The sequence below is a fragment of the Melospiza melodia genome, chromosome 10 (assembly GCF_035770615.1).
Source record: "Melospiza melodia melodia isolate bMelMel2 chromosome 10, bMelMel2.pri, whole genome shotgun sequence".
Taxonomy (NCBI): domain Eukaryota; kingdom Metazoa; phylum Chordata; class Aves; order Passeriformes; family Passerellidae; genus Melospiza; species Melospiza melodia.
In genome coordinates, this window is record NC_086203.1 from 19,681,015 (window position 1) to 19,701,810 (window position 20,796).

Consider the following 20,796-nt stretch of genomic DNA (forward strand, 5'->3'; position numbering starts at 1 on the left):
GGATATGGAGCACAAAAACTGTTAGAAAGCTCTTGAAATAACTGCCCTCATTTCACTAAACTCTGTTTTCCATCTTCCTCTGGGTACAGTTGTCAGCTCAGCCTTGGTGAGTGCAAGCAGAGGGTCACAGCCAGCATTTAGAAATTAAAGGCTTCATTTGACGAGGCTGGAGCACAGAAAGGCCCTCAACTCACCCCAAGGAAGGCCAGGCCAGCCCTGCTGGGGAGCAGGAAGGGCTGAGCCTGCTCTGCTCACACAACCCCTGCAAGGGGAGGGCAGCAAGAGTTTTAACAGCCTGTCCCAAAACACAGAGGCTGTCCAGGACACACGCCCAGAACAGGGCTGTGCTCCCTAAGGGATCTGATCCAGCATCATTCCTGCCCTGCAAGCAGACTGCAGAGAAGCAGAGGGGTAATCTCTAGCAGTGCCCCAGCCAAGCAAGCAGGGCTGGCTCACCCCTCTCTCAAAAACCATACTGGAAGGCACAAACTTTATAGTAAGGAAGGAGCACAAATGTCCTTCAGTTAGCAGGCATTGGTTTGCTGGAATGGTGACTAGACAGAGGAAAGAAAGCATGTTAGTGGAGGAAAAAAAGAGCCAGAAACAGGAGTAAACAAGAAGGTTTGTTCTTGTTAAGTTTATTGGCATCATGTTTGTTTCTTTACATAAGAGCTCAGCCTACGTACTAGAATGTAGACCTCTGGAAAACAGGTAGAAGGGCTCCATTTAAGCAAGCTACAAATGCAAGAACAAATACCAGGAAGAAAGGAAGAGAGGAAAGGGACTAGATTGCCAAGTTTTTCCATACCAAAAATCCAGATTAGCAGTCAGTAAGAAGAAAGGGAAGATTCATAGTCCAGGTCATTCATCAGGAAACAGCTACCACAGCCCAGGTGGGAGCTCCTTCCACAGCACAAAGAGCCACAGGCACACCTCAGCTCTGGCTCCTCATGCTCGCTCCAGGATGTCAGGAGTTAAGCAGTAGGGGAGGTGAACAAATGAGGTCATTTCATAGCTGTATTTAATTTTAAATCCAATAATCCAGTGTGCATATCAATGCTGTTATGCAAATCTGAGAATTTAGATACAAGGAAGCCAGACAGATTTTTCCAGAAGATGAAGCCTTTTTGGCCTCAAAACAAGAAGGCTTACATAGTTCATCTCTACTGTACAGAATACTGCCTCTATCTGGACTCTGCGTTGCTTGCACGCCGCAGGTCACAAGTGTCCTCCTCACTTTCTACACAACCTGTGTTTCAGTACTTGAACATGTAATTCAGGAATTTTACACTAATTTATACATTTTTAATTGGTTGCATATATTAACATGTACTATAAGATTTTTCCTAAAGAAGCATTACATAATACATGGATACTGTAAAAAGATCTGATTAGTTAAAAGTAACAAGCATTAACAGAGATACATACAAAACTCAACCTAGTCTGAGTGCTGAGCTTGCAATGAACTATGGGTAATCAGCCTTTCCAATTGCAGCCTTCACAGGGGAAAACACGAGACAGTTAAAAATGTATGTAACTTCTTACACAGATTACCTGTAAACAGTTTCTCTCCATTGGACACCTGGAATTAGATTCAGTTCCAAACATACATAACAGTTTCCATTTTAAACTAAGAGAAAGGTCTGTTACCATGAAGTGTGATGTGGATGGTGTGGGGACCTGAGCTCTGAAGTGCAGGACTCAGATGCTCATGAGAGATGGGTGGATTTTGGCAGCTGGAGATGCAATTTTTTTTTTTTTGTAATTTCATTTTAAACACAGAAGAGGGGCTGTGTGTTTGAAGGCCTAAGTGTGATATTTGTTTGTGAAGGACTGTGCTCAACCCCTCCCACTCCCCTCAGCAGCTGCAGCTCTCTGCAGAAGCCTTCGCTCGGTCAGTCTTGTCTAGTTTGATGGGTTCGGGGAATTCATTGTAAAGTTCCACTTCGGTTTCCTAGTGGGAGAGGAGGAGGAGGAGTTAATGCTCTGCACACAGCTCCCAGCATGCAGGGAGCTGGGCAAGGTGGGGGTGAGCCCCAGCACTGGGGCAGGGCTGCACACTGGCCCCCTCCCTACCTGTTTAAGTGCATTTCGTGCAATCGTCTGGAAAGCTTGTTCCACGTTAATGGCCTCCTTGGCACTGGTTTCAAAGTAGGGGATGTTGTTTTTACTGTAGCACCAGGCTTGTGCCCGTTTTGTGGTGACCTGGGTGGACAGAGAACAGCATCACTACCTTCTGCTATGCAGGGAGGGGTTTTATTTTCAGGGCAACGCCAGAGATCCCTCATATCCAACCTGAGCAGCTCTGACCTCATCAAAGCCATAGCCTTGAAACACAACACAGGAGACCACTTCCCATCACCTGACAGACCCAGCTCCAGGACAAGGAGGACCCTGTCCAAGGGCAATGAGACCACAGAGCACTGGCTTGCTCCTGTAGGAGCTGCTCAGCACATCTGGGGGAGGAGAAGCAGCTCCTCTCCTTGCACCTCCCTCCCCAGGAAGCTGCTGCAATCCTTCCACCAGTGGGCAGGAGCATGCTGTGCACAGGGGCCTGACCTCTCCAGGCAGGAGAAACCCTTCTCTGGTGGCAGACAACATCTGAGCCACTCTCAGGCACCTCCCACTCCCGTTTCTCAGGTAACCCTCCTGAGTTTCCCCAAGGTCTCCCATTCCAGCAGGGTCTTAAGAGGAGGTTAGTAAGTCCCAGTACTCACTTGTCTGTTTTCTAGGTCAATCTTGTTTCCCAGCACAACAAAAGGAAAATTCTCAGGATCCCTTGGACTGGCCTGAATGAGGAATTCATCCCTCCAGCTGTCTAGGGTTTTGAACGTGTTGGGAGCCGTGACATCGAACACCAGCACACAGCAATCTGCTCCCCTGTAGAAGGCAACTCCCAGAGACTGAAATCGTTCTTGGCCTGCTGTATCCCATATCTGGAGCAAAAGACAGGGCAGATAAGCCAGTTCTACTCTGACACAGTCAGTCTGCAATTAGGGCATTCATTCCAAAACTCCCCACCAGGCATATATAGTCCCCAGCTGGGCAGACAGCAGCACCTGCAGGCTTGGGGATTTCTGTAGGCACTAAGCATCAGGAGCCAGAAACACCTTCTAAAGATAGTTGACCCTTTTTGTGCTCCTCAGCCAGGGACATATCCTTGTCCTGGACAAGCAAGACTTGGGTATTAGGGTCAGCAGGTGACCTGTCTGCAGTGCTTGCATGCACCTGGATAGCAGCAGAGTTCAAACACCCCTCTGATGGCTGCAGCTTTTGCTGCCTTGCAGTCAGTTTCACCATGGAGAGATGAAAGCTGCAGATACCAGAGACATAAGCAGGCTGGCAGGTTAACACTGCACCCATAGGACTTGGGGTTACACGAATGGTAGACCTAGGGAGTCTTTTCCAGTTCTTGAACACCAGGGAAGTGAATCTTTGTAGCAAGACCTAGTTTACTGACAGTACCAAATCCAGTTTTTTAAACAGGGCTTAGCAACACTGCTGTTAGCTAAACCCAGATTAATCTTTGCATTCCCTTGCTCAGCCCATGCAAAAATTTGTAGGGAAGCCCAGAAGCACTTATGTCTAACAGAAGTTCAGTGCAAACAAGACTCACACCCAGGACACTGATCCCTACCCCAGAGCAGATGCTTCCACACAAGTGGGGAGATGGCAGCCCTTGCAGCAGAGTCCCTCCTTACCTGCATTGTCACTAGCCTGTCATCCACCATCACCTCTTTTGTCAGGAAGTCTGCACCTATCGTAGCCTTGTACTGGTTACTGAATTTCTTGTTCACATACTGGTTCATGAGCGATGTCTTTCCCACCCTGCACAGAACACAAAACAGACAGACTTGGTAGGCAGCTTCTACAACAGTGAGCTGACCACCCTGAAGAGAACATTCCAGTGCCCTTCACTGCCCATAACCTCCTGGCTTTTCAACCATGGACAAAGCTCCCACCTCTGCTAGTGGGGGCTTGCACACCAAGAGATGCTGAGGCACCAGTTGAGTAAGAGCATTAGCTGCCCAAGGATACACAGGATTACATCCTGAGAAACCTCACCTCCCCATCACTAATCTGACCCTTGGTAAGGAACAGACATCAATTTATGACCATGAAGGCAATTTTAGAAGATGAAGTGCTTCAGAAAAACCCATCACAAACAGTAATCTTCAGCCTCTGCAGAAGGAGGAGGTGGAAAACCAGACAATCTCAGATGGCAACAGCTCACAAACACATCTGCTAGGCACCCAGAGGTGGAAATCCTCCCCAGAGAGCAAGCTTAGAGGCTCACATGCTCTCTGTGTGGCTGAGAAACACTCCCTGAATAACAGCTTGCAGGGGACAGCAGTATAAATAAACCTTAGGTCATGGGAATCAGGTTACAGCCTGCACAGCCAGCAACCTGTGACAGCAGAGCAGCTCCTTGCTGAGAGCACAGAGCAAAGCCTTTCACTCCAAGGGGAGTGCTCCAGCCAGCCCTGAGGAGCACAGCAGATGGCTCAGTACAGACTATGTCTCTGACACAGTTTTGGGAAGTCACCTAAGAACGCTTACTAGTGGTTTTGGGTTTTTTATTTTTTTTTTTATGAAACACTCATTCCAACATCACATGTCCTCCTTGAAGAAGGTTATTCCACTCTGCTACTCCAGTGGCCTGCCCCACCACATTTTCCCCATTTAATATTGTGGCAGGACCTCAAGATACTGCAGGGACACATTCAAGACAGAGGGCAGTGAAGAGTTCTTAGACCTGAGGTCACACAGCTGTCATGGGCTGCAAAATCTCTCCTCCCAGCACTGCTCATTTCTTACAGTGCATCCAGGCTCCCACTAGTCAAGAGCACTGCTCTAGCCAGATACAGATTAGCATCTTAAAGGCTCTTCCACTTACCCAGAGTCTCCAAGGATGATGACTTTCAGTAACACTTTCTTCCTAGAAGTCATCTTTCACACTACAAAGGAAGAACAATCCCATCACAAACCATTAGTATGTCATTCCTCAGGAAAGTAAGCAGCAAGTTTGGAGGCTGGGAAACCTGACCCCCAGCAAGGAGCCAGGGACAGGCAGGGCCCAGCACTCCTGAAACCAGACTCCAGTTCAAGGCTACACTCAGCACTGCCCAGGTGTCTGCCCACTGCACAGGCTGGGCCATGCCACACCAGCAGTGGCAATTTAATCTGAGATGAGCTGAGCACTTGTCACTTACTGTACCAAGGCCCTTCTGGGTCCCATTTCCAGGCCATCTGGGAGATATACTAGCCCAGGCCATCTCCCTGGACTTGAGGCAGTGCAGTAAATCATACCAGCTCCCAACAGAGGCTAATAATTCTTACACATGCCACAAAGTGAGGGGTAAGCAGGCATGTGGCTAATACCAGACTCAAGCTTTTTTTGTGCTGTTCAGTAGTTTCCCAGCAAAAAATTAGGAAAAAAAAAAAGAAAAGCATTTCTTCCATCATGAGCTTGAAGAAGTGGAAGCTTTCTCCAGCAGCTGTGTTTTGTGAAAGAACCAAATCCCAAGGACATGCTGTGGTTGAAACAGCTGCAACAGCCACACAGAGCAGGTGAATTGCAAAGCAAACTGCTGCCAGACTGTGGCTTCTCTGAGGGCACAGGACTACTGCCACCTCAGCTTTGGGGTAATAAGGTTACAGTGACAAACCTCACCATTCAGCCCACTGATGGCCATCTACTCCATCAGATGATGACTTGTTTGTCAAAACTTCATAGGCAGGAGGCTCTAAACTGGCCACTAATGGTGCATCCAGTTAAAGAGAGAGCTGAGCTCCAGAGTTCCACAACTCATCTGCTCCCAGATCTCAGACCAGTGAGGCAGGGACAGGTTCATCAGCTGAGCAGGTCAGAATACACTTCTGGATATTCTTTAGCATGGTGAGAGCAGGTACAGGCTCTGTCCAGTGGCTGAGCACACTCTTCCTACCCTAAGGCCCTGCTCCACACCTCTGGGGAGGGGGTGGGCCAGCCACTCTTATGTGCTGGATCAGATCACAGACCCTGTTTGGTACTGACCTGCTCCACAACACAAGGACTTGGCTTTCCTGAGGGAGCCCTGCAGGTTCAGTACAGCAAGAGGGGCCACAGGATGGCTACAGCTGTGCCACCTGACTCCAAAGATCCTTGACAACAGGCCTTGGTATTAAGCCCTTATGTATGGACTTGCCTACCCTAAAATTCCCATCCTGCTATACCACATTCATTACAGCACACAACTCCTACTCTTCAGGAGCTATTCCTGACTTTCACAGCTCAGGAGGCCTTTGCTTCTACAACAGGGATTTAGGTGTTCAAGCAGCTTGATCCTTATGTGCTTCCTGGGATACACAACAGCCTCAGTTGCTAGATAACTGCACCCATTTCACCCCACTACTACAGGAGGCTTCAAGCTGTAAAAGCCTCTCACTAGATGCAGTCCAGTTGCAAAAGATCTTAATAATCTCAAGCTTTGAGGGTTAGAAGACACGAAGAGCTTTAGGCTTTGCTGTCAGTGGATGCTGCAGAAGCTGAAGGAGCATCCCTGCAGCACTGCAGTGATGCACTTACAGCTACACCTCTTTGGACTGCACCCACCTCAGTCACAGGGTTGTTCAGGTTGGGAAAGGCCTCTAGGACCACCCATGCCCTGTACATGTTGCATGGTGGCATTCAAGATATCTGCTCCATAACCTTCTCTGGCACCAGGGTCAGACTAACAGGCCTTCCACAGATCCTCCTTCTGATTCTGACCCTTCTTGTAGATGGACATTTCACTTGCTAACTTCCAGTGCACTGGGACCTCCCCCGGGAGCCACGACTGCTGGATTGAAGGGGGCTCAGGGAGCACTTCCAGCAGCTCCCTCAGTACCCACCCACAAAGTCTTGAGTGTCTAAGTCATGTAGCAGGCCTCTTCCTCAGCCTTTATCACTATGTTTCCCTCCATATCTGATAAAGGATGGGGATGCCTCTTAGCTCTCATTTGTTACTAATGTACAAAACCACTCTTTACACATTTTATTATCTTTTACAGCAGTAGACAGATTAGGTTCTAGTTGGGCTTTGGCCCTTCTGGGTTTTTTTCCTGTATAACCTCATGAGATCCTTGAGATACACCTAAAGAGGACAGTGCTGAGGAGATAACACCAGGGGCTGTGCAGTGAGCAGCAGTGACAGGTCACCCACAGGGCTGATGCCACCCTTAGATGGGTGCTAGCAGATGCCAGAGAGCAAGTGGAGGAGGACAGTTCCTCCAAGTGTCAGCACCTCTCCTTTCCAGTGGGCTGCACTGTCCCCTGACCCAGCTGACAGCCCAGCTATGCTCACCCAGACAGAGCCAGCTGAAAGCTGTCACCAGCACCAACACTGAGCTCTGCTTCTGCCCCTGCCCAGATGCTCACACCACTGCCTGTCTCCCCTACAGCCATGGGCAGGACACAGCACAGAAGCCCCTTCAAGCCTGCACCTCCTGTGCTCACAAAGCACATAACAAGTGACACTTCTGCCAGTCAAGCCAGAGACTTGTGCAGCACAAACAGCCCAGATGGAGCAAGAAGCAAATGAAGAGAGCTTTAAAACAGCCTTAAGACAGCTGTGTATACTGAACTGTCATGAAAAACATCTGCATAGGTTCAGGCCCAGTGCAAGTCACCTGATTTCCTCAGGACAGAGGAAAATAACTCACCCAGAAGTGGCTGTGCCAGAACCCAGCATGCTTCTGGGAACTGCTTCTATTTTCCTCAGAGTGTTTCCAATATCACTTGCTGCTGCAGCTCACTGCCTCCTGGTATTTGAAGCAGCTTTGGACAAGCTGGCATTAGTTCTCGTGCTTAGGAGGGATTTGCAGAGCCCTAAATTGCAACACTAAATCACACTGCATGCTTATCTCCCAAGTTCAACATAGCCTGAAGTTCCACTCTGAGGGGAGGGAAAACTGCTCTGTCAGGATTCATTACCTTAGCAGTAACTCAGCAGAGCAGCCACCTGCAGACATAGGAAGTCAGGCTGAGTCAGAGCTGCCACTGCCTTCTTGTCATAGCTGACAGGTTACCCAGCAGGGTGAAGGGCTGTCCCTGCCCCACCAACACCAGGCAGGTGAGACACTCAGCTCCCATCCCAGGTGATGCAAAGGATGTGAGCCACAGCACAGGAAGAGCTGCTGCAGCTTTGTACTTAGTGTGGGCCATGGGACAGTGAGGAAGGGCAGGAGCAGCATGGACACTGCCCAGTCTCACAGCCCTGTTCTACCAGCCTTGGGTGATGCTGCCCTGAATAGTCCTTGTCAGCTGATGGGCCAAGCCCTCTTTAACCATCTTCTAATGCAGGTAGAAACAGACCTGCACTTTAGAGTTACTCCTTGCCCAGTACAACAAGAAAACATCCTCAGGTCCTGTAGAAAATGGTTGAGCTGAGATAGGCTGGGGTCCCACTGACTCAGCACTAAGAGTATTTCACACCATAGAATGCAGCCTGTCTTGCCTTATGGTATTTGCCACAATGACTCCAGAGCAGCAGCCTGCTGAGGCACACACCCTTCAGATGGCAGTGAGAGCTCACATGGGGCTTCTGTCCAGTCCCAGCAGCACTTCTGAACAAACACTTCCTTTTTCAGAGGTATCACAAAGAAAAACTTGTTTGTTAAGATTTGATCCAAGACTCAGCTCTGTTTCACACTACATGAAATCTTTTTGAGCGAGGTCATCTGCATGACTGCTCAGAACACAGCCTGGAGCAGCACACCCAGGAGCCACCAGACACTCCTCATCAGCCAAGGGCTGATCACCACAATCATTCCTCCTCCTGGCTTAACAGTGCCAAAGAAATGACACAGCTGTCTCTAATACAGGAGAGGAAACCTTCCACTCCATTTTTAATGCCTGTCCCCTAAGCAAACAAACCATTAATGATATGCTGACCCTCAAGAAATGAAGCTGGTGTAGCACACTCTGCCCACAATACTGTTATACCTTTAACACCTGCAGCACTAGCAAGGGAAAATTGCTGCAAGCATCACTGGTTCAGCTAATCTGAAAGGAAAAGTCAGAACCCATCCTATGAAGCTTCACAGCTCTACAGCTCAGATGCAAGAGCAAATAAAGCCTATGCCAAGTCTAATTAGGTTTCCCTTGTTGCTTCAGAGCACATTACAACTGTCCTTTCCCTTGCTATATTAAGACAGCTGCTTTAACTCAAAGCAGAAATGGAGGGTTACAAATTCCTTAGAGATGTTCACGTGTCAAGTCACAATGTAGGCATTTTAATATTAATTGGGTTGGTACAAGCAGGAACAGAAGCAGTTTGCATTGATGGCTCACCAGACCTCAGATCAGCTATGCTTTAACAGAAGCAGGCCTTGCAAAAGGAATAATCTAAATGGCTCATGGACAGTCTCAGTGTGAGAGCATCCAGCCCTAGGGGAATCTCACCTCCTTGGAAGACAAGGCTCCCTAAGCAGCAGCATACCCACAGCAGTTTTGAGCAGTCTTTACTGTTTCAGCTTTGCTACTGAACAGTTGGAATACAATCCTAACATGTCTATACAGGCTGGAATGTTTGGCCAGGAGCTCCCTGTTACTGCAGCTATCAGCCTGCCACCTGCAGCTTCTCAGCAACCAGCTCAGCGCTGAGGTGAGGATGCTGGACAGCACATCTTGCCCTGTGTCCTCTGCCAGGGATATTTAACACCACACCAACCAGGCACAGAGTGGTAGGGCAGCAGGCATTGAGCACAGCTAGACTCAGAATTATGGATGCCTAGTTTTGCTCCCTGTCCCAGCAGGTATCCCACAAAAAGGTGTATTTGAACATGAAGCACTGCAGCTCTGTTCTGGGTGCCATGGCTGATAAGCAGAGCTTCCACTTTCCTGCTATACCACAGGACCTTTAGCAAAAACACCCAACCATGAACAAGCTGATGTGGACAGATCAGGTGTCCATTAGGGGCCACCACACACAGCAGCATGCTCACCACAGTGACCAGACAAGAGCTACCCTTGTGCTCTGGAAGAACCTTCTGTCCTGAAGAGTGTCCCAAAATGCAGCCAAGTGCACTTCTGACACAGAAACAGCACCTCTACTCTCTGTTCTCTTGCATGGATGTCTCTGTATTACAGAGAGCTATTTTTATTCCCTCCCTCACTGGGTTCAGCATTTCTTCAAGGAAACTGAAGCTAGAAATATTATTCAGGACCAGCTCAGTCAGACTGAACCAGTTCCCTCTCCAAAGTATCAAGTTCCCTAGCACGTTTGGCATCTCAAGGGCTTATGTCTGCTTAGATGTTCAGCCACTGAAATGAGATGGTCACTGAATGTTTATCCTGTTTTTAGAGGCCCAAGCACACCAAACAGCCTAGCACATACCACTTGCCCCATGGTCACACTGCACCTTGCCATGCTTTAGCTAAACCTTTCAGTAGATACATGAATTTGCTCCAATTTTTCAGCTACTCTGAAAGAGCAAGGCTTCATCCTGATAAAAGGCATAGCCTATTATTGCCATTAGTTAACCCAAGTCCCAGTTCCTCATTGAAGAGTGTCCAAGCAGTCCAGACACCCTTTGTACTGAAGCCTCAAACCCCACCTGCAGCAGAGTCCCAGATGGGGCAGAAGAAGCTTTACCAGTTACAATTTAACAGCAGCTTGGTCCCCACTGGCTGGTCAGACAGATGCTGCTAACAAGGCATCAACCAACACAGAGCTACAAATGACTGCCTGAACAGTTCAACACAAAACTGAGACCAACAGATACCAACATTAAACACATCACTTGCATTCTCCCAAGAGTGACACAAGCCCTGTCTTTTCAGCTGGGCAGAAGCACAGCAGTAGTCAGGAGACAATCAGCAGGGGCTATTAACTTCCTATCAACATGGCTTGTTGCAGTGTGTCTTAAGCTTCTGGGTCCCTTCCCCAGGTGTGCCAATACCCCCCTCTCCCTTCCCCCTCGCCCCTTGCTGAGTGAGTCCTGTCAATCAGGCTCAACATTCCAGCAAGGCGTTGTGTGGTTGGTCAAGTTCAAAGGATGCCCCTCAGGCCTGGGGGTCATTGGCCTGTCTGGGTGTCCCTCGTCCCTTGAGACCCTGCCCCTTCCACCTGGTTGGTGCTCACCTGTCCCCTCCCCCTGTCCCTGAGCTTAAAAGGTGAATCGAGCCATGCGGCCGGGATTCTGTTGGAGCAGTTGCTCACGTTCAGACCTCTGTAACCATGGAATAAACCTCTGGACATTAAACCCTCCAGCAGAATCCATCTTCTTTTCTCTTCACCATCGCCTGAAGCCATTCCTCCTGAGGTAAACGGGGTTCCTAACAAGCCTGGACTTGTTCAGTGCCCAGCTGCAATCTCCAGCAAGCCAAGGTATCTCTGGGGTGACACACCGCAGTTGCTGCCTTTGGCCCAGCAGCGAGGGTCAGACTGGCCCAGGCACAATCTAACTGGTAATACTGGGATTCGTATTCCAATAATGGCTTAAGGGACACCAAGCTGCCACCAAGGAATAAACTAGAAACATGGCTGCCTTTGATGTTTTTGACTGCTACAGAGCCTGCATATTTTCCTTACCAAACCCAGGTGCTCTACAGGTGGAACATGTATCCAGCATCCCCACAGGGAGCACTACTAGAGAGGCACAGGGAGTTATGACAGCAGGCTGAGTCTTGCACTGACAAAGGCTGCACAGGCAGGACAGCACTCTCCCACCCCCATGACAGGACAATCAGGAGCTCAGCTTCCCCAGCTCACTGGAAAATACCATGGAGAAAAGCCTCACATTTCATGGGGACACGTGCTATGTCTAAAAAGGAAACCAGGAACATCTTGTAATTTGGGCTGACAACTTGCAAGAACTGCTCCCTGTAAATAGGCTGGTTTTGAGGCAATGGGCTCTACAGTCCATACAATCAGAGGTGCCTTCAGGCCTCAGATGCACCATGGAGCAGCAGTCAGTTCAAGCAGAGCCCACACCAAAAGCACCTGGCAAGAAATTCTTGTGACAGCTTCACTGAAGGGTACACTCTAGCTGCTGTTCCACGGTAGCATCTAAAAACTGATTTCCACCTCCTTCTTCCCAACACGTTTATGTTGCTGCTCTAACCAATATATTCCCTCCTGCTGGTACCCAGCCAAGAGCTCAAGCACAGCTCCTCATTCCCTCCTCCTTGGTGGAGCTGAGCTGCTCCACCAAGAGCAGGCTTCTGTCCAGTTGGTACCTTTCCCAGACAGCCCTGTGAGGCAGAAACTACCTCTGTTCATGGAGCTGAAAGCCTCAGCTACAACTTAATTTTTGATACCTTGTGTAGAACATTATATTGCAAGCTGTGAGGTGTAAATACACTGTCCAGTACATCCCACCCCCATCTGAGAGTCCTATGCCAAAAGCTTCACCTTCCTGAAGAACAGCCTGGAGCTTCAGATGCCTGCTAGCACACTGACATGGCTCAGATCAAAACTGAATCTGAGAACACGGTTCAGTATCCCAGAGGAATTAGCTTTTTAGACCACATCTGTCTGCAGTAAGTTTCCACCTCCTTTTGAGGGCAGAGTTGCAGCCTCCAGTGCTGGAGCAGCTGCTCTAGAACTGAGTGAAGCTTAGGAACCAGCAATAGCAGCTCAGCCACATGGCTTCAAGCTCTGTTCACTGTCTGCTTCAACACAGGCACCAAACCAGTGTGACACAGTGCTACAAGCCAAATGACATGGTCTGAAGAAGCTCCCAGAGGGAGCTGACACCAGGCCTGCACAAATACTCTGCTGGGTCCTGTTCATGGGTAACATGCTCTGAAGACAGTGCAGTGCTAAAGGAAGAGAATGGTGGGGCAACATGCAGCTGGACAAACAGGCAGAAAACCCAGCTGGGAAACAAACTTTGGAAGAGTTTTGAGCATAACAGATTCCTGGTGTGATCAAGGATGCTCCAGAGCCAGGGCTGGGTTAGACACTCCTGTCAGTGGTACTAAGGTTTTAGTTTGTCTCAGACATCCCCTCAGCTGAAGGCTCTATCACACATCCCTTTGTGGGCAAGGACTCAGAGCTCACCAGAAGGAGACATGCCAACATCCAGCCTGCCAGAGTGCAGACAGCACAGGGAAGGCAGAAGCAATGCCATGGTAGGAGCCATGTCTGCACTGACACTGCAGGACTTGCACAAGACGAGGGGCCTGCCCTGCCTGAGGTCTCAGCTCAGCTGTGGCTCCCTCAGGGCTGAGATTTGGAGACTGCAGCATTCCTGAGAGGCACTGATGCATAGGATCAGTTAGGCTCAAAGCCCAAGTTCTCAAAGCCAAGCTCTTCAGTTCAAGCCTCACTGATTCACAGGCCTGTTACACCTCCTGGCATTTCTCCAGATGAGAGTTGGTCCACGCTGCACAATGTTTAAATACTAGCTGTGGATCTGAACAAGTTCTTGACTGTAAAGCTGCCATAATTAATTGTGACTCTACCCTAGGGAAGTCCAAAGTCCCATCCCTAATGCCAAAAACTGATCTCTGATTTCTGCTGGTTTAGACATCACAACAGCCACCTTCTCGTGAGGAGGCATCATGCTGATCTGACTACATGGTTTGCAAGTGGGAGCAGAACAAGCATGAAAACACATTTGCTTACAGTACCACAGCATATGTTCGTCCATGTTCAAGCAGACCAACAGTGTGCTTAGGAGCAGTGGGAAAGGTCTGGAGGACATTTCTTGCTGTCTATGGGAACAGTACAACACCCAGGCTGCTGCTGAGCCTAAGATCACAGGAGCACATGTAGGACCTTCCAGGTGACAATGACACTGAGCCAAAGCAATGGAAGGAAGAGACTGAAGAAGATGTCCCCAGGGATGCAGCTATGCTGGGCAGTCACCCTAGGTGGAACACTTTGCTCCTCAACAACGTGAGGATGACTCCCATCATCTCCACAGAGGGTAGCAGTATGGGAGACTGCAGCTGTGGCAGGAGAAGAGGCCACAAAGATCCTTTTGAAGCTAATGCTACACACTAACAAGACCAGGATTCCCAGAAAGCAAGCCAGGGCTGCTGAAGCAGAAGTCTTCTGCTTATAGGAAGACATCTTAAGAAGAAAGCCAAACCCAGAAACTTCACTGAAAGCTGGATGTTTCCAGTCATGAAGTTTTGGTCCACTGATTCCTCCAGCAGCTAAATGGCCCTTACACCACAAAATATCCTCTCAGGATTGGGCACACATACCCTAACAGACCAATAGCAAGTGTCCCAAGATCTTCCACCTTCTCTGGGAGGCTCAAACCATGTCAAGAATCAGTGTTGCTGTGCTTCTACCTTCCAGTACGAGGCAGTTCCCCTATTAAATCCTACAGGATTTCAGGTAGTTCCCAGCAGATCTCCCCCAAGAATAAAGCTGTTACAAGAAAAAGCATGCTTGCTTTAACACCCCTCCCCCTTTATCAGAGCAAGCTTAACTTCCCCTATTCTGCCCTGGGGGAGACAATCTCAGGATGTGGGAGGAGAGTTGAGCACATAGCTGGCTGCTGGGAGACACCAGGCAACAAGCCATGTGTCTTGACTAAGGGCCTTGCCCACGCACAGCGCTGCAGCTACACCAGCACAGCTTCCATGATGCCTCCACCACCAGCCCTCCTTGGTGGACAGCTTTCCAAGCAGCAAAACAAACCTTGGGCTAACTGGAACACAGCCACAGTGCTCACCCAGCCCAGTTTATGCAGTGGTGTTCACTGGCCTTTGGGCACACAGCACCCAGCTAGTGGAGCCAGCCAACAGTTCCAGTAGCCCTGACACAAATATCAAGAGCCCGGCACAGTTCTCACATCGGGCCCTACCCTGAGTGACAACTCCCTTACTGCTTTCTAGAAAACAAACACAGGCAAAGGCAGCTGGGCTTTTTTAATCTATGTGTCCAGAAGATAAGGCTGTCCAATTCCAAATATTCTAAGTTAGCCAGGCCACTGACAAACAGTTGAGTTGTTAGATTTTTACCATATCTAACAGTATTTTTAAAGTGCTCAGATTAATTCTAGTTTTGACTACAGTTTAAGTTTTCGCAGATTCCTGCTTTCAGTTTCAGAAACACAGATAACTTTTGCAGTGGTAAGCAAAACACAGATCTTAGACCTTGTCAGTGGTAAACAAGCCTTGTTTATCCACTCCTGGCTGCCAGAGTTCCTAGAGGCTGGGCAGGAAACAAGAGACTGAAGGGAGACTTTGACCAAGTCAAATGACAGCCCTCAGGAGGTCTGCCAGAGGCTGCAACTTACACCTGATACTCAGATCTGAGAGTGAATATTGTGTTTCCTACAGGAGAAGAAGCTTGATAGAGAAGAAAGGACAAATACTGATGGGAGATTCTACGAGTAGATGTAGGGAAGTAGCAGACCAACACTAATGGCAAAAGCATTACTCCTCCTTCCAGGAGGTCCTGTTGTCAGTAATGAGTCTTCTAGAGAGGAAGCTTTCTCTAGGGACAGGTTGTAATCTAAGAACTACACCTTGATCTGTGAGCAGAACTCTTGATCCTCCACACACTCAATACTATGCTAATGTGGTTTGCAGAGCAGGAAGGACGAGTATTTCAGTACCAGGATGGGAGTGCAACAGGTAGCTTGCCATGACAGCTGAGTCAGTGACTAACAAGGAATTTTGTATTGTGGATATTCAGTTTCACACTCACACTTCACACCCTCATAGCTCTTGCATAGATCCTGCCTCAATACTTCACCACTTCACCTATTCTCTTGATGAAGCTCCACAAAGGTCCAATGAAAACCTCACTTGCATGGAGAGGTTAAGAGAACTCTGTGGGCAAATGGCATCTTGTTAGGCAAGGGAAGAGGTTCAGGCCCAGGCATGTCTCAGCTAAAACCCTCTCACTGCTCATGCTCGAGACAATGCCACCACTGTGCCAGTTTGGACTCCAGATATCATTATCCATGTCTGGGAGCCGAGTGACTCAGCCCACTTGAGGGAGACAAGCACCAGACAGGTTACTTTGAAGAGGATTCTACTTCCAGCTGGAAAGAGTTCAAGGGCTCAGCACAGACATGTTAGATAAACTGGCAGCCCAGTAACCAAGGCCCAGGTACTCCAGGCAGGCTGGCTCTGAAGGCAGCTCCAGTTACTGGCCTCCACTTTTGTCCACCTTGTCTCTCAAATGACCAAAGTGACAGTATATAGGACAGACTCAAAAGAACACTGGGCTTTTTAATTTACATTTAATTTCATTTAACAATTTCTGCTTAAAACTCATGCAAGTACAGTTAGACACAATTAGTCACCTCACATTTTCATTTTAAGTGGTTATGCAGAAGAAAGAGCAAATCACTCACTGTATCAAGTGCCTTTAAATCATACAGAGAGGAATCTGTGCCACAGGTTTACACTTCAATCCCACCTCAAAGGCAGTGCACCCTGCCCTGAAGCTTCACCTCCCTGTGAAGACAGCTGTGGCCTCAATAACAGGTTTCCTGGCAAGAGAAGTCAAGGCTACTGGCGATAAGCTGCAAATCAACACACTTGAGTGGCCTTGACGAGCCTGCTTCCCTTCCCAGGGTCACTGCCATGCGGGAGCAGCAGCAGCGTTGACAAAGCTTCCCCCACAGCCAGCGCTGGTTGCCGGCACGGGGAGGAGGAGCAGGAGCAGCCTCGCAGCAGCGATGACATCACCAGGGCAGATCTGCCAGCACAAAATGCAGCAAGCAGCACGCTGGGCTCAGAGCTGCATCCCTCCCATCCCCACCAGCACAGAGCAAGAGCAACAAGCACGCCGGGAGCCAGAGGGGAGCAAGTGACACACGGGGATCCCTTCAGCGCCTGCTATTCCTGGGCAGCACGTGGGCACTCCTGACCTTGGACGCTCATTTGTGAGCTTTATTCAAGGTGCATTTAAAGAGAAATGGGACCTTTAATTGAACAAATGCACAAATAAGCACGGTGTATCAACTACTGTCATGCAATTAATTATCTATATCTAATTCAGTTTTGAGATGCACAGCTCGTGTTTGGATTGATGCTGCAGAGACAGACACTTTTATCCTCACCATCTCTGGTCACAGCTATATCTGAAGGCAGACTGTTACACAGCAACTACATAAGATCATTTTAGGAAGCTGCAGAGGGAAGCCAACTCAACCCTAACTCATGAGGCAGCTAAATTGCAATTATCAAGACAATGCTGTGCAGAATGAAGTAGTTCAGCATCTGAAGGGTGCAAGACTGCTGCCAGACAAGCAGCACGTGCCAGTGCCCAACCAAGCTCAGCATTTAGGTAAGGTCTTAGCTGGACTCTCTTCTGTAGAGGCAACAATCTTTAAATTATTCTAAAGCCCTGCAAGGGAATCTTAGGTGCACCAGGGCCCAGTGACAGGGACTTCAGAGCAGGTCAGGTCACAGCCAAGGAGAAGCCCAGATGACATAAGGAAACACTGGCACCATGCAAGGCGAGGGTCCTGTACTCATTTCACAAAGACTCAATTTACTTCAGTTACTAACAAAACTGCTGTATTCTGAAGGCAGGGACATGCAACAATAAGTTCCTGTGAGCCCACATCATCCACCAGCTTCAGTGCCCTACTGCAGCCCTTATTCTTGAGCCAGGTACCTGCAAACTTTCTCTCACAATGCAGCATTTAAAAACACACCCTAACCAAGCACAGCCAATTTTGTTTACAGCCAAATGTTAAGTTCTGCATAAAGTAGTCTCATTTTCACACAGAAGTCAGACCAAAATCCCATACATGTTAGAGACAGAGCTATTTATAGTTTTGCACAGATGGTTTGACGGTAATTGTAATGTTTCCTCAAGGACAAGCTTTGCCAGAGATTTGCTCCAACAGGTAATTCTCACAACCTTCCAACACAAGTATCATAAAACATGAGCTTTAAGAAGGTGCTGCAGAAAATAAATCCGCTAACCCTCCTGCCAACAAGCTTTCATTTTGATCAGCAAACTAAGCAAAGTCATATCTTTCCCAGGTCACTTCAGAGCAGAGCTTGTTCATTTTACACTTTCAGCTGAGGATTTATCAATGCTCTAACATGTCAGTGCCACTCAAAGAGTTGGATTCCCTGGCTTTGACAGGGGGGGCAGGATGCCTGTACTGCAGGCTCTGCAACACAGTTATTTCAATTCTTAACTTGTCACCCTGAAGGTACAACTCAGGGTGTCCTGTTCCCCACCTCCTCACTCTGGTGACCAGCAACAGGACCAAGGAAACAGCGCGAAGCTTTGTCAGAGCAGGTTTAAACTGGATACAAAGAAAAAGTTCTTCACCCAAAGGTGGCTGAGCACTGGAACAGGCTCCCTAGGGAAGTGGCCATGGCCCCAAGCCTGCCAGAGCTCAAGAGCACTTGAGCACTCTCAGGCACATGTGGGAGTGTCCTGTACAGGGCCAGGAACTGAACTTCTTGTGTGAACTTCTGTGATCCTTGTGTGCCCCTTCCAACTCGGGATATTCTGTGATTCCATGCTGAGCTCTTATCAGGGTATTTGAGTTTGAGGACAGGGACGACTGCAGGACACCACAGGGAAGAAGAACATTAAACACAGCAACTCCCTTCCTTCTTATCAGTTATGCTTCACACTACAGGTTGGGAGAGCAAGAAACTGCTATGAGATTTCAGAAGTCTTCCTTATGGAGGGGTCAGATTAGCCCCATAACAGCTTTTCTACACCAGACACAGGGTATTAACATAACAGCACAAAGACTAAAGAAAAAATCCAAAACAAACAAACACACACCCCAAACAAACAAACAAACAAGGCAGTGCTTGAAAGTTATCAGTATTAGAGCTGCTTTACTTCTGAGGGCTCAGGCCAGGCAGGCATGGTGGGTCCACTCATTAGTGCATGGAGGGCAAGTCATGTGTTCAGTCAGCTGTTGGGAGTCACAAGGGAGAGGGGGAAAGAAAAGTATACTTGTTCTTCCTGAGTAAGTACAGCAACGAGGCCTTGATTATTTAACAAGGAATATTCAAATTACTCCACCCACTTTAACCTCAAATTCAGCTCCTGAGAGAGCAGGGTACACTGACTCCAGCAGCCTGGTTCTACTGGAACCATAGCCAGGCTGCAGCTACTGCTCACACACCATGGTACCACCACAGCCTTCAAGTCACAGCCAGGCAAACACTGGCACAGCTACTTATATACCATTCCCCTAAAAAAAGAGAATCTCCACTTCCCCAAACCCAACACGCACATGGATACACAGACTGTTAGGCACAGGACAGAGCTGGCCAGCCAGTGACAAGTCCTGGAAGCTTTGAAGGCTCCATGCTGGCAAGTGACAAACAAAGAACAGCTTGCTTACAGCTGGGAGGGGACTGCATTCTGTCATGTGTTCTCAGTTTACATATAAGAACCTCATACAGACCACAACAGCTCTGCTTATCAACAAACATTTGGAGTTTTCCAGGAGATAATGCTGAAACTTCCCGTTTTGAGAACAAAAGGCTTAGAGTGCTAGGTGAGACACACATTTTGATGCTGAGGTTACCTACCCTACTTCAGATGAAGACTGCTGTTTTTGCTAGCAAAAGAAGCCCTCTATTTACAGGGAGTGCAATTGTCTTAAGTACAACCACCAGGCATTTCCATATTTATTAGTCTCTATATACATGGAAACTAATAATGATCTATCACTTAATTTACCTTATTACACACTCACAGACAAAAGCACTTCTAACATCCACTCGAATAGTTCCTAGCACTGACTCAGGCCTTACACACACCGACAGCCCCTTTCGCAATAACTGCCAGCCTCCCGGGCCGCCTCTCCGGTCAGTTCGATCGCTCCCGGGGCTGCCGCTTCACGTTACAGGCGCTCCCCACCGACCCCGAGCAGCGTTTCACCGTCCCGACCCCACACCGGCCCCCGCACCGGCCACCCCGAAGCCTTTTCAGGGTTCGGGAGGAGCCACAGCGGCTCCAGAGGCCCCAGACAAAGCGCTCCCTGCCCGGCGGCACCGCTCGGGCCGCTCCGCAGAGCAGGCTCCACAAAGGCCGGGCCCAACGCGCATCCTGGGAAAGGCCCTCGGGGAGGAGCAGGGCCTGGGGAGACCCCCCTGCACTGTCCCGAGCCAGCGCCGGGCCCGGCTCCAGGGAGCTCGGCCGCCAGAGCCCGCCTCGGGGCGGGCAAACGAGCCGGGCCCCGGTGCAAAGCCGGCCGGGAGCACCGAGACAGCGCCGCCTCCGCCGCGGGCCCCCCGGTGCCGGGGAGGGGCCGCGAGCGGCTCCCCCGGTCCGCAGCTCGGCCGCCCGCCCGTCCCCGCAGGCAGCGCGCGGTGCCGCCGGGCTCACCTGGTGCTGCCGCCGCGGCCCGAGCCCGATCGCTGCGCCCCCCGCCCGCCTCGTCGGCTTTAATGGGCCCCGCCGCCTCCCGCGCTCGCTTCCGCCTCACCGACACCTTCCGCTCACGGGGCACGGCGTCACCGCGCGCCGCACACGTGACCCGCCCGCCATCTCAGGGCGCCGAGGCCCAGCGGGCCCGGCCCCGTGCGGGTGGGAAATAAAATAAATAAATGCTTGTGGAAAATGAAATGTTTGTGGTACCACCAGAGCCCGCACACAGGGGAGGGATGGGAAGGAACCCGCCTCTCCCGCGGGCTTCCAATGAACACCGCGCCCTGGGCTGAGGGGAGGCGGAAAGGGCCAAAGAAACCTTCATAAATGATGAGAACACACAGGCACAAATCTGTTCTTTGGTGTCTTCTAAATAGCACTGAAGAAATAGCACGGAGCTCTACAGTTAAATTCCTATGTGAAAAAAAAAAAAAAACCTTAGTTATTGCTATTAAAAATAAAGAGGCAACATTTTAGATTAAGTATGTTT

The 20,796-nt window shown here is 49.3% G+C and overlaps 1 protein-coding gene across 1 annotated transcript; it reads right to left on the reverse strand.

Annotated features, from left to right (window-relative positions):
- Positions 1 to 622: 622 nt before the first annotated feature.
- RAB7A (RAB7A, member RAS oncogene family) lies at positions 623 to 20,358 on the reverse strand. Its single transcript, XM_063164762.1, has 6 exons — positions 20,265 to 20,358; positions 4,898 to 4,958; positions 3,702 to 3,828; positions 2,718 to 2,936; positions 2,077 to 2,205; positions 623 to 1,954 (listed from the first exon to the last, which is right to left on the reverse strand). Exons 2-6 carry the CDS (start codon positions 4,948 to 4,950, stop codon positions 1,859 to 1,861), a joined length of 624 nt encoding a protein of 207 aa, XP_063020832.1. The 5' UTR covers positions 4,951 to 4,958; positions 20,265 to 20,358; the 3' UTR covers positions 623 to 1,858.
- Positions 20,359 to 20,796: the final 438 nt, after the last annotated feature.